This window comes from Trachypithecus francoisi, unplaced genomic scaffold (genome assembly GCF_009764315.1).
Source record: "Trachypithecus francoisi isolate TF-2019V2 unplaced genomic scaffold, Tfra_2.0 Lachesis_group6, whole genome shotgun sequence".
NCBI lineage: Eukaryota > Metazoa > Chordata > Mammalia > Primates > Cercopithecidae > Trachypithecus > Trachypithecus francoisi.
In genome coordinates this window covers 12,814,767-12,829,882 of record NW_022681471.1, presented here as the reverse complement: position 1 = coordinate 12,829,882, position 15,116 = coordinate 12,814,767, and the positions used below count along the sequence as shown (strand labels likewise).

The following is a 15,116-nucleotide window of genomic DNA, read 5'->3' as shown; positions in this document are numbered from 1 at the left end:
TAAGTTCTTTGATTTATTTAAGTTAGATCTTTAAAGGGAAATGTACCCATATCTTTCAGTGAACATGGTTAGAAAGATACCTAACTATATTATAATATTAGGCTGACCTCTTCCTAATTGTTTACCCTTCTAATACCTGGTTCAGCTTCTAAATATTGCTTATGCTATATTTAGTCTTTTTTTTTTTTTGAGACAGCGCCTCTCTGTTGTCCAGGCTGGAGTGTGCAGTGGTGCGATCTCAGCTCACTGTAACCAACCTCTGCCTCCCGGGTTCAAGCGCTTTTCGTGCCTCAGCCTCCCGAGTAGCTGGGACTACAGGCTATATTTCGTCTTCAAACTTATTTTTCCTTTGCTTTAGAAAATATTAAAAGGTTCTTCAAGTACTTAATAAAGTTTGACATAAGAATCCCAAGAATTCTACAGTGTCTTTACTTTTATGATCCTATTTAACTCAGATTAGGTAGTATGAGTAGAAGTGTGAATATCTGATCACAGAAAACACTCAAAGATTGTTATATAATGGCTTTCAAAGAGACCATTTTGAGCCATATAGATTAAACTTTTCTTGTTGCTATGATTTTATTAAAATGCCTGTTGGGGGTGCAGCAATTATTAGAAAGAGTAGGTGGCATAAAACATTTACACTACAGTTTTCTATTCATTGCTGTTTAGTGTTAATTCTCTTGTTGATTATGAGGAAAAATGCTCATGCTATCCATAGTAAAAGGACAGTAAGTTGGGGTAATTTTGCAAGAAGGATGGAAGGAAAGTGTATGTTTTGTTTTCAAGATGAATGTGTATCATAGATTTTTTTTAGCATAAATGGTGTAGCTTTGTCAATGTACAACTTTTATGAAAGGCAACAGTTACATAAAATACAGTAAGGTTTTTAAAAACAAATAATTTATGATGGTACAATTAACTTGAGAAATTAGTTTAAAAGGACTTAGAATTACCATCAAATGTGAAATGAAAAAGGTTTATAGCAATTATTTGCGTGATGTGCCATAATGTTGGATGATATCGTACTTACCCAGTTCTCCTTTACTCCTTTGTTAGATCCTTAGATATGAAATCCAGTTAATTTTTTTTTGATTAGGAATTTTTTGTTGTTGTTGTCATAAAATAAATACTTTACTTTTTTCACAGGCTCTTCAGTCGTAGAGATCCAGAGGAGGATGGAATGATGAAAAGAAGAGGAAGACAAGGTCCAAATGCCAACCTTGTTAAGACGTTGGTTTTTTTCTTTCTAGAAAGTGAGGTTAGTTGATAGTATTTATTTTATACTTAGGTTCAAAAAATTTTGGAAAAGGGGTTAGAATGAGGCACATTAAGAAAATATATATTCCTTGTAGCACAGTAAATTGTGAATAGAATGGAGATCTACCCACTCCCCAAATTTCTTTAAAAATATGCTTTCTACTTTTTTTGTTTTTTTGAGACGGAGTCTCGCTCTGTCACCCAGGCTGGAATACAGTGGCGCCATCTCGGCTCACTGCAGCCTCTGCCCTCCCAGGTTCAAGCATTTCTGCCTCAGCCTCCCGAGTAGCTGGGCTTCCAGGTGTGTGCCACCATGCCCAGCTAATTTTTTGTTGACTAGGCTGATCTTGAACTCCTGACCTAAGGTGATCCGCCTGCCTTGGCCTCCCAGTGTTGGGATTACAGGTGTGAGCCACTGTGCCCGGCCGCTTACTGCTTTTAGTAAGATGTTCAGATGGTCGGATTTATGTATAGTGCTGAGAGTATTAATTTTAGAGTTCAAAATCCTATTTGTCAGTTGGACTACTCTGCTTACTATTTGTGTGATCTTGGTTTAGCTACTTACTCTTTCTAAGCCTCAGTTTCCTAGTAAAAAGATGAGTAATAAATTCTTAGTTAACACTGAAATAATCTGTATAAAACTTAACACAGATCTAGAATATTGTAAGATCTCAAATGTTGGTAACTGCCATTGCAATTGTAGATGTGGACTTAAACTAGTCTCCCTAAAGTTGGAAACCTACAATGTTAGCCAGATTTTGAGAGGGCTCAAAATTTATTTTTGGTGTTCATATTACATATTATTTGATTAGTGATCGGGCCTTTTAATTTTCTAGTTATTTCTATATATGGATATATAATTGGTTTTTTATTCTTTAGGATTTTCTACGTTATACCATCAGGTCATTTATAAAGAAAGATAATTTTCCTTTTCCTTTCCAGCATTTTTTTTTCTTTTTTTTTTTTTTTCTTGCCTTACTGAATTGGCTAAGACCTTCAGTAGAATGTTGAGTAGGGCCAGGTGCGGTGGCTCACGCCTGTATTCTCACCACTTTAGGAGGCTGAAGCGGGTGGATCACTTGAGGCCAGGAGTTTGAGACCAGCCTGGCCAACAGGACAAAACCCCTTCTCTACTAAAAATACAAAAATTAGTCAGGCGTGGTGGTACATGCCTGTAATCCTAGCTACTTGGAAGGCTGAGGCACAGGAATTGCTTGAACCAGGGAGGCAGAGGTTGCAGTGAGTCAAGATCGTGCTACTGCACTCCAGCTTGGGTGACAGAGCAAGACTCTGTCTCAAGTAGACATCTTTGGATTGTTCCTGATCTTTTGGGAAAAGTGTCCAATATTTCAGCATTAATTACCTTGTTAGCTATAGGTGTTTTGTAGCTATTTATAATCAGATTGAGAATATTTCCTTTTATCCTTTCTTTGCTGAAAGTTTCTAACATGAATGGAAATTGAATTCTGTAAAATGCTTCTGCATTCCTTGAGGTGATTGTTTTATTTTTATCCTTTACTATGTTAATGTGTTGAGTTATGTTGAATGACTTTTTAAATGTTGGATCAACCTACTTGTTCATGATGTTATTCTTTTTATATATTGTTGGATTCCATTTGCAAATATTTTATTTATTTTTTTAAGAGACTGTGTCTTGCTCTGTCCCTCAGCCTGAAGTGCAGTGACGTAAACATAGCTCATTGCAGCGTTGAACTTCTGGGCTCAATTGATCCTCTTGCCTCAGCCTCCCTAGTAGCTCCGACTACAACTGTGTGCCACCACACCCAGCTAGTTTATTTTAGAATCTTGTAGACAATGGGGGTGTCTCGTGTCCCAGGCTAGTCTTCAACTCTTGGGCCCATGCAGTCCTCCTTCCTTGGCCTCCCAAAGTGCTGGGATTACAGGCATAAGCCACAGCACGTGGCCCGGTTTGCCAGTTTTTGAGGATATTCCATGTTCATAAAGCATTTAGATTTAGATTTTTTTATTATTTGTAATTGCTTTGACAGATTTTTTTTTTTTTTTTGTATAGTTATTATGATTTGCATGCCCCCTCCTCCCCCCACCAAAGGAGTTGGAAAACAGTAGGGTTTTTTCTTCTTTTTTTTGATACAAAGTCTCACTCTGCTGCCCAGGCTGGAGTGCAGTGGTGTGATCTCGGCTCACTGCCAATCTCCGCCTCCCACGTTCAAGCGATTCTCCCACCTCAGCCTCCATAGTAGCTGGAATTACAGGCACGCGTCACCACACCTGGTTAATTTTTGTATTTTTAGTAAAGACAGGGTTTTGCCGTGTTGGCCAGGCTGGTCTTGAACTCCTGACCTCAGGTTTTCCACCTGCCTTGGCCTCCCAGAGTGCTGGGATTACAGGTGTGAGCCACCATGCCCAGCTTTTAAGCTGGGCCTTTTAAGGGTCTTTTAAGCTTCACATAATGAAGAGAATGATTTGCTTATACATTGAATTGACAAACATACATTTTGTGTTTTAATTAACCATTATCACTCCCATTCAGGTAAAGTAAATTCATAGCATACCTAAGAATTGAGAGTAGCTAACTGATATAATATTAGGTCCAAATAAGCAGTATGTATGTAATTTCTTTATAAAATACTTTTCAGGGCAGGTGTGGTGGCTCACACCTGTAATCCCAGCACTTTGGGAGGCTGAGGTTGGCAGATCACCTGAGGTCAGGAGTTTGAGACCAGCCTGGCCAACATGGTGAAACCTCATCTCTACTAAAAATACATAAATTAGCTGGGCGTGGTGGTGTATGCCTGTAGTCCCAGCTACTTGGGAGGCTGAGGCAGGAGAATCACTTGAATCTGGGAGGCGGAGGTTGCAGTGAGCCAAGATCGCACCACTTCCCAACAGCCTGGGCGAGAGTGAGACTCTGTCTCTGCCCCACCAAATGTATATAATTTATTATACATATATAAAAATATTTAAAAATATATTTTTTTCATATTAATGTTTAATGATAATTGTTAATGTGTAATGATGCTACCTAACACGTCTTTCTTATAGCAAGCAGACTAAGGCAGTTTCTTCTCTGTCCTTTCATCTATTTGGCCTCAAAAAATAGCTGTTTGAGAGTTTGTAGATGGTATCAATAAAGTTTCCATTCTTTTGAGTTAAGGCTAGTGTGCTTATTGTCTAAGACCACGTTGCTCTTTTTAAATTTTAGTTACATGAGCATGCAGCATACCTTGTGGATAGCATGTGGGACTGTGCTACTGAGCTGCTGAAAGACTGGGAATGTATGAATAGCTTGTTGCTGGAAGAGCCACTTAGTGGAGAGGAAGGTAAGGATGTTTAATTATGATACTTTTGTTTAGACAGTTTTGTAAGTAGATTTTTACTCATTCCATTTGTTTATCCTTTTAGTCAAGACAATTTGATAGAAAGTCTTACTTGGTGCATAGTTTTGTTTTCATGTAAATATTATGCTATGTAAAAAGATGTAATTGCTGTCAGCATTCTTTATTTTTTTTAATCTGGGTTATTTTCTTTACCCAAATGTATGAATCTGTGGTGGATAGATTTGGGATGCTGAGGGTTTTAGGAAGGTTGTCTTTTCTGTGATACAGTAATGGGATTTTCTTTAGTACCTTAGGGCAGGTTCTGTTTACAGGCAGAAGAAACTGTTATGTAATAATGCAAGTAGCGTATAGGGAGAAGAAATAGGCTCTTTTTGACTTTTTGACTTTTTTTTTTTTTTTTAGCACTAACAGATAGGCAAGAGAGTGCTCTGATTGAAATAATGCTTTGTACCATTAGACAAGCGCTGAATGTCATCCTCCCGTGGGAAGAGGGACAGGAAAAAGGGTATGCCAATCAATGTCTTTTCAATATTCTAAACTCCATTTCTCCTTTTTCAGAATCTTTTAAAAATTCCATTTTAGCCATGAAACAAAATTTTTAAATATTTTGTTTTATTTTTCAGACAACCTTTGCTTATAATGTGTTAGAGGTAAATTTTAAAGCATTAGCAATTTGAGAAATTTGAGTTCTCTATAAGATACTTTTTTAGTTAACTGCAGGAGATATGATTGACAGTCCCTGCCTTCATGACTGAATGTAGTGTACACCATTTGGAATGGTGCAGTTGTATGTTCTATTTATGGAGTTGGTTTCTTTTTCTTCTAAAATAAAATCGGAAATAAAAATCGAGATAATTTTTTATTAAAATAGGGAAATTTCTATTTCCTGGGATCATATTTTAATGCATTTTTGTAAAGTTTACATGAATTTGCATTTTATACCAACAATTCCACAGGCTTTCAAACTTTTGACTGTAAAGCATAAAAATTCTTTTTTATATTGTGACGTATTACACATGAATATATTTGTGTTTGTGCATAACTGAAACAAAATTTTATCAAAGACAAGGTGATGTTTTCTATATTTTCTATTTCTGCATTTAAAAATTTCTGTTTCTTTTGCTAATTGCTGATAGCAATTTAGTGTTTTGAATTTGTTACTTACGTGTTGTGTTCCTCAGCCTAGAGTAAGCAGAAATGCTGGTCAATCCCAATATTTTATATATAAGCTCCTAAACTATATTTCCTATTTTTAACTGATTCTCCTACCATCTGAAGATAGAGTTGATGAGTCTTATGGGATACTGATTTTCCCTCTAGGACTATGTAAAATTTTTTTTGTTATTTCAGGTAGCTTTGTGTTTTTATAATGTGTAGTTTTCTCTTTCCTGTCACTTTTAGGGTTAATGTTTTATAGTGAAATTTTTGTGTCCATCTCTTGAAGTTTACTTTTAGTAATCATTTTGTATGTTTTAACTAAAACTTGAACACTTAACAGTGCTAATCGGCTTAATAAATATAGAAGTCTTTCTGTTACTTTAGGTGCTTACAGCAAAGGAGAAGAAGACACAGTTGGATGACAGGACAAAAATCACTGAACTTTTTGCCGTGGCCCTTCCTCAGTTATTAGGAAAAGTAAGTTTGTGTCGATATCATAGTGTTATTAAGAAATCACAGTTTTCTTTTTCCTAAATGCCTCACAGAATATTATAATGCTTACTGTTATATATATATATATATATATATATTTTTTTTTTTTTTTTTTTTTTTTGAGACGGAGTCTCGCCCTGTCTCCCAGGCTGGAGTGCAGTGGCGCGATCTGGGCTTACTGCAAGCTCCGCCTCCTGGGCTCACGCCATTCTCCTGCCTCAGCCTCCCCAGTAGCTGGGACTACAGGCGCCCGCCACTACGCCCGGCTAATTTTTTTTTTTTTTGTATTTTTAGTAGAGGCGGGGTTTCATTGTGTTAGTCAGGATGGTCTCCATCTCCTGACCTCATGATCCGCCCACCTCAGCCTCCCAAAGTGCTGGAATTATAGGCATGAGCCACGGCGCCCGGCCTTATTGTGATATTTTTAACATGATCTTTGTATTTCACAGTACTCTGTAGATGCAGAAAAGGTGACTAACTTGTTGCAGTTGCCTCAGTACTTTGATTTGGAAATATATACCACTGGACGATTAGAAAAGGTAAGATTATTTTGTGTTAAAAAAAACCTTTAAGAAAAGTTTTTTAGTTCATTTCATCATAAAGTTTGTTTATATTTCTTAAAATATGTTTTTGGGACATATTTTAAGAAAGGAAACCTATAGCTTAGGCCTTCTGTACTTTAGATTAGTTTGACTCACAGAATGGTGGTAATGATGCTTCCCTTTGCTTCATGCCGACAACTGTACCTTCATTCTTAGCTATTATGTGACTGTGTCACTGATCATTTATGGAGACTAGGGGCGGATAACTAGATAGTAACAATTAGATGAGATTGGGCTCATTCAGGGTGGTATGGCCATAGACAATAGTAACAATTATAAGACAAAATCAACTAATATTTATTGAACACTTTTGCTGTGTTCTGTGAATTAATGTAAGCTTTTAATATATGTTAGCATTCTCACCACAGCCCTATGAGGTAGGTAATAGCTCCCTTAAAGTTGAGGAATAAGTATGGATGAATCAGTGTATTTATTTATCATGATTAGAAAAGCACCTTAAAATGTACGCTCTGTGTTGTAGAGTTACTGTATTTGACAGTTTTTTCCATGGTGGTGTGGTGATGTAGTCACCTTATACCTATCACATATGCCTTAGTTTTGATGAAAAATATTATTATTTTGCAGCATTTGGATGCCTTATTGCGACAGATCCGGAATATTGTAGAGAAGCACACAGATACAGATGTTTTGGAAGCATGTTCTAAAACTTACCATGCACTCTGTAATGAAGAGTTCACAATCTTCAACAGGGTAGATATTTCAAGAAGTCAACTGATAGATGAATTGGCAGATAAATTTAACCGGCTTCTTGAAGATTTTCTGCAAGAGGTATATATTATAATTATTACAAGTATTTTGTCAGTTGAGCACCTCTACTCCAGTAGGCCAATTAGTCACCCAAGTGTTAGTCTTGGTGATAGTCCCTAGCAGAATTTTGAAAAGATGTTCAGGCTTTTCGTTCTATGACTCACCAGGCTACTCCTTCACCAAAATAAGAAAGTGTTAAGAATCTGTGACTCAGAGAAGGTGAAAGCAAAACTAACGTCTTTTTTGTTTTGAGAAATGGTCTGGACAGTTACCTGGTTAAACCAGGGCTGTTAAGGAATAGGGTGTTAATGGAACAGAAAAGGAGAGCTGGATTTAGACTAGATAGCCTAAAAAAGTGGAGTATTTCTAAGTGTTTTGGCAGTGTAGGTTAGGGAAGGACATTATGTGTTTTTTTTTTTTTTTTTGGAGACGCAGCGCAGTGGTGCGATCTCAGCTTACTGCAACCTCTGCCTCCCAGGTTCAAGCGATTCTCCTGCCTCAGTCTTCCGAGTAGCTGGGACTATAGGCATGTGCCACCGTACCAGGCTAATTTTTGTATTTTTAGTAGAGATGGGGTTTCACCACGTTGGCCAGCCTGGTCTCGAATTCCTGACCTCAGGTGATGCACTTGCCTTGGCCTCGCTAAGTGCTGGGATTACAGGCATGAACCACCACACCTGGTCTGGGTTTTGATATTATAAAACTTTTTCAGTTTCCTGTGTTATTCTCTTGTGTTTCCAAAGAGGCTTAGTGCATAACACTTAAATACATTTGTATTTTTGTTGTGATTGTTGTTTTTTCTGGAAATATTTACATTAAATTTTTTGAATAAAATAAAAATTCGTTATTGTCAATTAATGCTGTTAGCCTTTTCCACATCACTTTTATCATTATGTTGTAAAATCATATGGACTTTGTAATTTCTAGTTTTGTTGTTTTATTAATTACTCATTTAACTTTTATTTGGTGTATATCGTTATTCCGGCTTATTAAGTTTCACTAATTGGAGGTTTGTGCAAATATTTTGATGTATAATTATTACATTCTTAGTTAAAAATTTTAATAGCTCTACTCTTGGCTGAATATGATTTTGATTAGGACAAATTCATTTAAAATCAAGCAATGGTTTGTTAATTAAATTTAATTACTTTGTAGAAGAGTTATAGTTTAAAAACAAGTGCTTTTTTGAGAGAACTAGAGTTCAACACAGTAGATTTAGTAGTGTGTAAACATTTTATGTTTCCTGTAGTAAGACTGATAAAATTTTTCAAAACTTAAGTTACCCTAAGTTGAAAATGAATGAATAAATATTGATATCCAAATAGGATCAGCATATCTAGTCATTATTCAGGGGGTTTTTCCCTATTTATTTGTGATTAGTGTCATATGTCTTCATGATGATATATATTTAAGGTACTTAGATTTTGTCCTTTAGGTATCGTCTTTCTGATCTTCTTGTCATTTAAGTATTTTATTGTCGTAGTGCATTTATTACTGTGAAAAAATAGATGCCTTTATAATTTTGTGTCAGGTTTACTTAGAAGAAAAAGAAGAATGTCATTTTCATTTTTTCTCTTAGTTATGATGTTTCTATGATAACAAACTTGTGTTGACTTATTACCCCAGCCATATTCTTAAATTTGGCCAGATCTAGGTATTGAATGACAAAGTTTGTTTGTGGTTTTGTTACGTTATTCTTTATTTTTCAGGGTGATAGTAACATTTTGATAGCCTAGGATTTTTCACTCTGATGATTCTAAGTATAATTAATATTCATAGGGTGAAGAACCTGATGAAGATGATGCATATCAGGTATTGTCAACATTGAAGAGGATTACTGCTTTTCATAAGTAAGTTGAATTTTGAAGTTCCTGTTTTCTTAAATCTGTAGAAATAAACTTGCATGTTTTGTGGGTTATAATGTTAATTTCTAAGCTAATTTGTTGTTGTTGTTGTGGGGGCATTTTAAAGTTTACTGCATTTACTGCATTCTGTTAACAGTCAAGTCCAAAACAACTGTCATTAAGTTTAGCTTTTTAATAAAGCTTATTTATTTATTTATTTATTTTTACAGTGCCCATGACCTTTCAAAGTGGGATTTATTTGCTTGTAATTACAAACTCTTAAAAACTGGAATCGAAAATGGAGACATGCCTGAGCAGGTTTTTATTTATTTACTAGTTACACATATAACTTTGAAAAGTGAAGTCTTGTAGCTTTTAAATTTTAACTGTATCCTTTGATTCTTTTTACAGATTGTTATTCACGCACTGCAGTGTACTCACTATGTAATCCTTTGGCAACTTGCTAAGATAACTGAAAGCAGCTCTACAAAGGTTTGTGGTGGTTCGATAGTGTTTTTGTTAGACTAAATATCATTAACAGTTTTCAGCAAACTTACACATTTAATGAGATCAGTTATTTCAGTGAAATGTTGCTTGTTTCTAATGTACTGTTATTTATAGTTTGATGTATATTCAGTGGAGGACATCAGTATGGTTTGTTTCAAGGTATGATTTTTAATTAAAAATTGTTGTTCACATTTGAAGGTTGCATAATCTGTGGTTTTCTGTATTCTCAAAGTTGATGACCAAGAGCCTTTGAAACAGATATAAGTATTAGATTACATAAATTGAAGATAATAAACCAACTGCCCCTAGATCTTCTTATGCTCTGGTATTGTTTTGAGATAACCTATTCATATTCAAGATCTCTCTAGTGATGTTCCAAATTCATGATCAATCATTTTCTGATTGAATATATAATGTGCTAGTGCCAGCTATTAATACATATAGAGCTTTTACAGCTTTACCCGTAATGATAATCCTTAATGTGTTTAGTAATTGAACTAAACAGGACTGCCTTTTCCATTTGTAAATTGGAAGCTTGAACATTGTACTTGTAATGCTGGATATTGCCTTAAATATTGTTTGAGCTCATTTTTAGAAATATCACGCAATTTCTGAGAGTTCTGGAGTTAGGTGTTTGTAGGCATTTTCTTCCAAAAGTAATCCTCTTGATAATAAGTTTGTGTTGCCTAAACCCAGAGAATTATGTTAAATACTAAGAATTTCTCTGGGCTTTTAAGATGCTGTTTATATCTACAAATGGATTTTTCCTCTTGAAAAATCAATATAGTATGTTAACATTATGTGCTTTTTTTTTTTTCTCCCTTTTGAGGCAGAGTCTTGCTCTGTCATCAAGACTCAGTGTAGTGCAGTTTCGGCTCACTGCAACCTCTGACTTTTGGGTTCAAGCAATCCTTGTGCCTCAGCCTCCTGAGCTGCTGGGACTGCAGTCACGCACCTCCACCCCACTAATTTTTGCATTTTTAGTAGACATGGGATTTCACCATGTTGACCAGGCTTATGAACTCCTAGCCTCAACTGATCTGCCCACTTTGGCCTTCCAAAGTGCTGGGATTACAAGCATGAGCCACTGTGCCCCACTCATTGTGTGCTTTTTATCAAACACTTAGGAAAAAGTTAATTTAACTAAATGTTAAGCTTGTAGTAGGAACGGTGACTATATTACCATATATAATTGCTCACCTATGTTGAAAGTTAAAAAATAAACTGGAAAAAAGGAAGTATTTTTAGTATAGGAAAGGAGTGAATATAAAATTATTTATGGTAAGCCAGGCACAGTGGCTCACGCCTGTACTCCCAGCACTTTGGGAGGCTGAGGAAGGCCACTCACTTGAGGTCAGGAGTTCAAGACCCGCCTGGCGAACATGGTGAAACCTTGTCTCTACTAAAAATACAAAAATTAGTCGGGCGTGGTGGTGTGCACCTGTAATCTCAGCTACTCAGGATGCTGAGGCAGGAGAATTATTGCCAGAACCTGGGAGGCAGAGGTTGCAGTGAGCCGAGATCATGTCACTGCACTTCAGCCTGGGCTACAGAGTGAGCTCCATCTGAAAATAAATAAAATAAACAAACAAACAAATAAATAAATAAATAAAAATTTAAAGTTTATAGTAACACCACAAAATGTTTTCCATTCTGAGTTTTTATAAAGTACAGCAGTATCCTTCTAACAAGAAATGGAAGATGCCATTTCTTTTTTATTATTTTCTTCCATTTATGGGTTGACCACCCTTGAAATGATGTGAGCATGGAGCGTAAATCTTTATTAGCATTCTGTGCTAGTGGCTAAAGCCTTAGGATATTATCTATTAGTGTACCTCATATTTTTAAGGCTGCACTTTGGTGAGAGTTGTAAGACAAACTATCTCTTTGTTTTCATTTCTTGTAAATTATAAAGAAGAAATTTAAATCAAATGCACAAGTAGAGTTAATAAAGCTATATATGATAATGTTTTATGTAATTGAAAACATTTTAAAGAAATGCTGAATTGTTTATACAATATTTTTAAAAGTTAATGTTAAATTTTTTCAAGGAGGACTTGCTGCGTTTAAAGAAACAAATGAGAGTATTTTGTCAGATATGTCAACATTACCTGACCAACGTGAATACTACTGTTAAGGAACAGGTTAGTAATTACTATAGATGGTAATCTTTTTGTAAGCAACTTTTATAAAATCTGAACTAATGTAGAAAGTTTAAATAATACTAAGATTGAGCAAAGCAGAAATATCTTGTATCTGCCTATGTATACTATACTAAAAAAGTAGGTTATTATATTGGACTTGTGCATAATAAAATTGATTAATTTCATGTGGGGTTTATAATTGCATTATAGATTACCCTTATAGTTAATTTATGTTGTTGTTCCTTTATGACACATGGTAAACAGACTTCTTCATACAAATTATAGGTGTATGAAATTAACAAAAAGTCATTCCTGAAAGCAACTAATATAACAAGTTTGCTCCAGGGTAGAAAAGTCCACGAGGTTTTGTTCTCTGAGAATATCAAATGTTGGCATTCTCGCTCATCCTGATCTTTCTGTGGACCTTGTCTGAAATAAACATTTATAGTCACTCTTCCAAGTGTTAACCTTCCCAACCCATATGCCTTCATGCTTCCATTACTTCCAACCTTTTCAGTTCTGGAAATAGACTGTTACCTGGTTTGATCTTAGAACTAACGTCATGTTCAGTTCTCATTCTCTAATTGAGAGGATTAAGCTTCGTTGGAAACATGCTTTTCAAATGCTTTTATGGGAAGATGTTTTCACAAGCATTTCATAATAACTATTAATATGGTATAGTCAAAATGATTATGGTGATTTCAAGGTTTGCAACCATTTCATACAGCTTAACCTTTGTTTTTTCAGGTAGAATCCCAATAGTCAACCTATGATTTTTGGACACTGTGATATGTTCAAATATTTGTTTGGCACTTGTTTTTATTTAATTAAAAATACCGAAGCTAATTTTAATAAAACATATTTGGATTTCTATAGTTTAAAATGTCCATTCAGTGCCCAGCTGTTAGTCTCTTTTTTTCATATTTCCATCTCTCTCGTCCCTACCATACATATATGCTTGGTCACACATGAATTAGAAAGTATTCAATGGCCAAGATGCAGTTACTGAATTTTGCTTTTTTTTCTTTTTTCCAAAAATATGAAGTATATAGCCATAACTGTTACATTGCTGAATTCTCTCCAATTTTATGTGTGTCATTTTGAACTATAGCAATAAAGGGTGTGGTACTTTAATTTTCATCTCTATAATTCAGATGAAAGGAACAAGATTTCTGATGGTAGTAAATTGAATTTAGATTTAAACTCTTGGAATAGGATTTTAATGACATGCACGGATCCAAACCTAATGCATGAAATATTACTTTATATTTGCATGGGACACCAAGTTATTCAGCATAATAATCCCTATTTTTACAGCATTAACACATAATCCTTGTGGGTTATCCTGTGTAGCCGCCTATATAATCCCTTGCTCAGGCCATAGAGGTTAATTATTTAGTTATTAAACAGCTTGTGTGCCCAGTCTTCCCAACAGCTTCTCAGAATGTGTCCTGGTCAGCTCACTTGAGTTGCCAATTCAGCTAATTAGTAAATATCATCATACTTAATACTTTATATCCTTACTCTTTATGTTGCAAGTTTTTGTAAACTGAAATATGCTAATAGGTATAAATTACTACTATAGTAGTTAGGAGAAGAGACTGAAGGAAGGGGTAAAAACATAAAGAGAAAAAGTAAATATGGTTGGTTCCAAAATGGCAAAACTGTTAGTAAGATCTACTTTGTGCTCTGTATTATATTCTCTTTCCAGGAATGGGCTTCCTTTAAATGTATTTTCTGGTTTACTTTGTGACCCTAAATTTCTGTTTTCATTACCCCTTCCCAACAAATAAGGAACTAGTCTGTGACTCCATTTAAAACCCGTGGCAGAGTTTTTATTAAGCTCCTTGAGATACAACTTCAGCCTTATGTTTGTTATAATATGTTCAGGTTTACTGATAAATAGTAAGCAGCCCCGTATCTGGTTGTTTTCTCTACTTAATCAGTACACGTGTGAACAATGAGAGTGCTTAGTAAGTACCATAGATTTTGTGATCTCTATTCGAATGCTTATCTCTTTAATGTTTTTTCTTCTGTAGAATGAAGAATGGTACCAAGTTTATACATTATTTCATGTTTGAGAATGAATACCTTGGGGCATTGCAATATAGAGCAAAGTAGGGGATTTGGAGTTAGAAAACCTGAGTTTGAGTCCTGACCCTGCATGTTTGGTAGTGTGTAACATATTGTACAAGTCACTTAATGTTGCTGAAAATTAAAAAAAAATTTGTGAAATTTGCAGTTAGTAAAGCATTATACAAATATATATACTTCTCAGCTTTAGAATCTTAGGAAAATACTAAACGTTGATTTCTCTTAAGATTTTTAAATATAGAAAGTTGGATTCTGTTTCTGTGTTAAATATGTAAATTATTTGTGGCAGTTAGTGAGAAATCTTGGATTATAGCATGCTTTTCTCTCTTTTTTTTTAAAATAGGCCTTCACTATTCTGTGTGATATTTTGATGATCTTCAGCCATCAGATTATGTCAGGAGGGCGTGACATGTTAGAGCCGTTAGTTTATACCCCTGATTCTTCATTGCAGTCTGAGTTGCTCAGCTTTATTTTGGATCATGTCTTCATTGAACAGGATGATGATAATAATAGTGCAGGTAATTTTATTGCCATCTTTTTATTAAATCTGTGTGTCCACCATAAAATCAACTTAAGTAACAATAATGTACATTGGTGCACTAGAATATATTTTATCCTTAAAAACGTGAAACACAAGTGTATATTCCAGTGTACTAGAATATATTTTATCCTTAAAAACGTGAAACACAGGTATATATTCCAGCACATTTATGTTCATTTTTTGTACTATTGTGAAGAAAATGTGATGTTGTAGAGTATAGGCTTTCAAGTCAGATCTCTGCTTCTCACTAGCACTGAGCCTGTTTTCTAATTTCTACCTACCTCATAAAACTGTTAAAAATCGAGCCAAATGACTAGTACAGTGCCTGGACATATAGCAGGTACTCAATAAAATTTACTCCCTCTTGCCCTTATTTATTGGTAATA

General features: G+C 35.1%; 1 protein-coding gene across 1 annotated transcript in view; it reads left to right on the top strand.

Moving 5' to 3' along the window:
• The window catches only part of STAG2 (stromal antigen 2), a 143,750-nt gene that overhangs the window by 99,237 nt on the left and 29,397 nt on the right, over positions 1–15,116 (top strand). Inside the window, 12 exon segments of the mRNA XM_033201202.1 lie at positions 1,150–1,261; positions 4,445–4,562; positions 4,983–5,039; positions 5,042–5,085; positions 6,123–6,215; positions 6,680–6,769; positions 7,418–7,621; positions 9,380–9,450; positions 9,675–9,762; positions 9,856–9,936; positions 12,003–12,095; positions 14,533–14,707. Coding sequence (XP_033057093.1) covers positions 1,150–1,261; positions 4,445–4,562; positions 4,983–5,039; positions 5,042–5,085; positions 6,123–6,215; positions 6,680–6,769; positions 7,418–7,621; positions 9,380–9,450; positions 9,675–9,762; positions 9,856–9,936; positions 12,003–12,095; positions 14,533–14,707 — 1,226 coding nt within the window.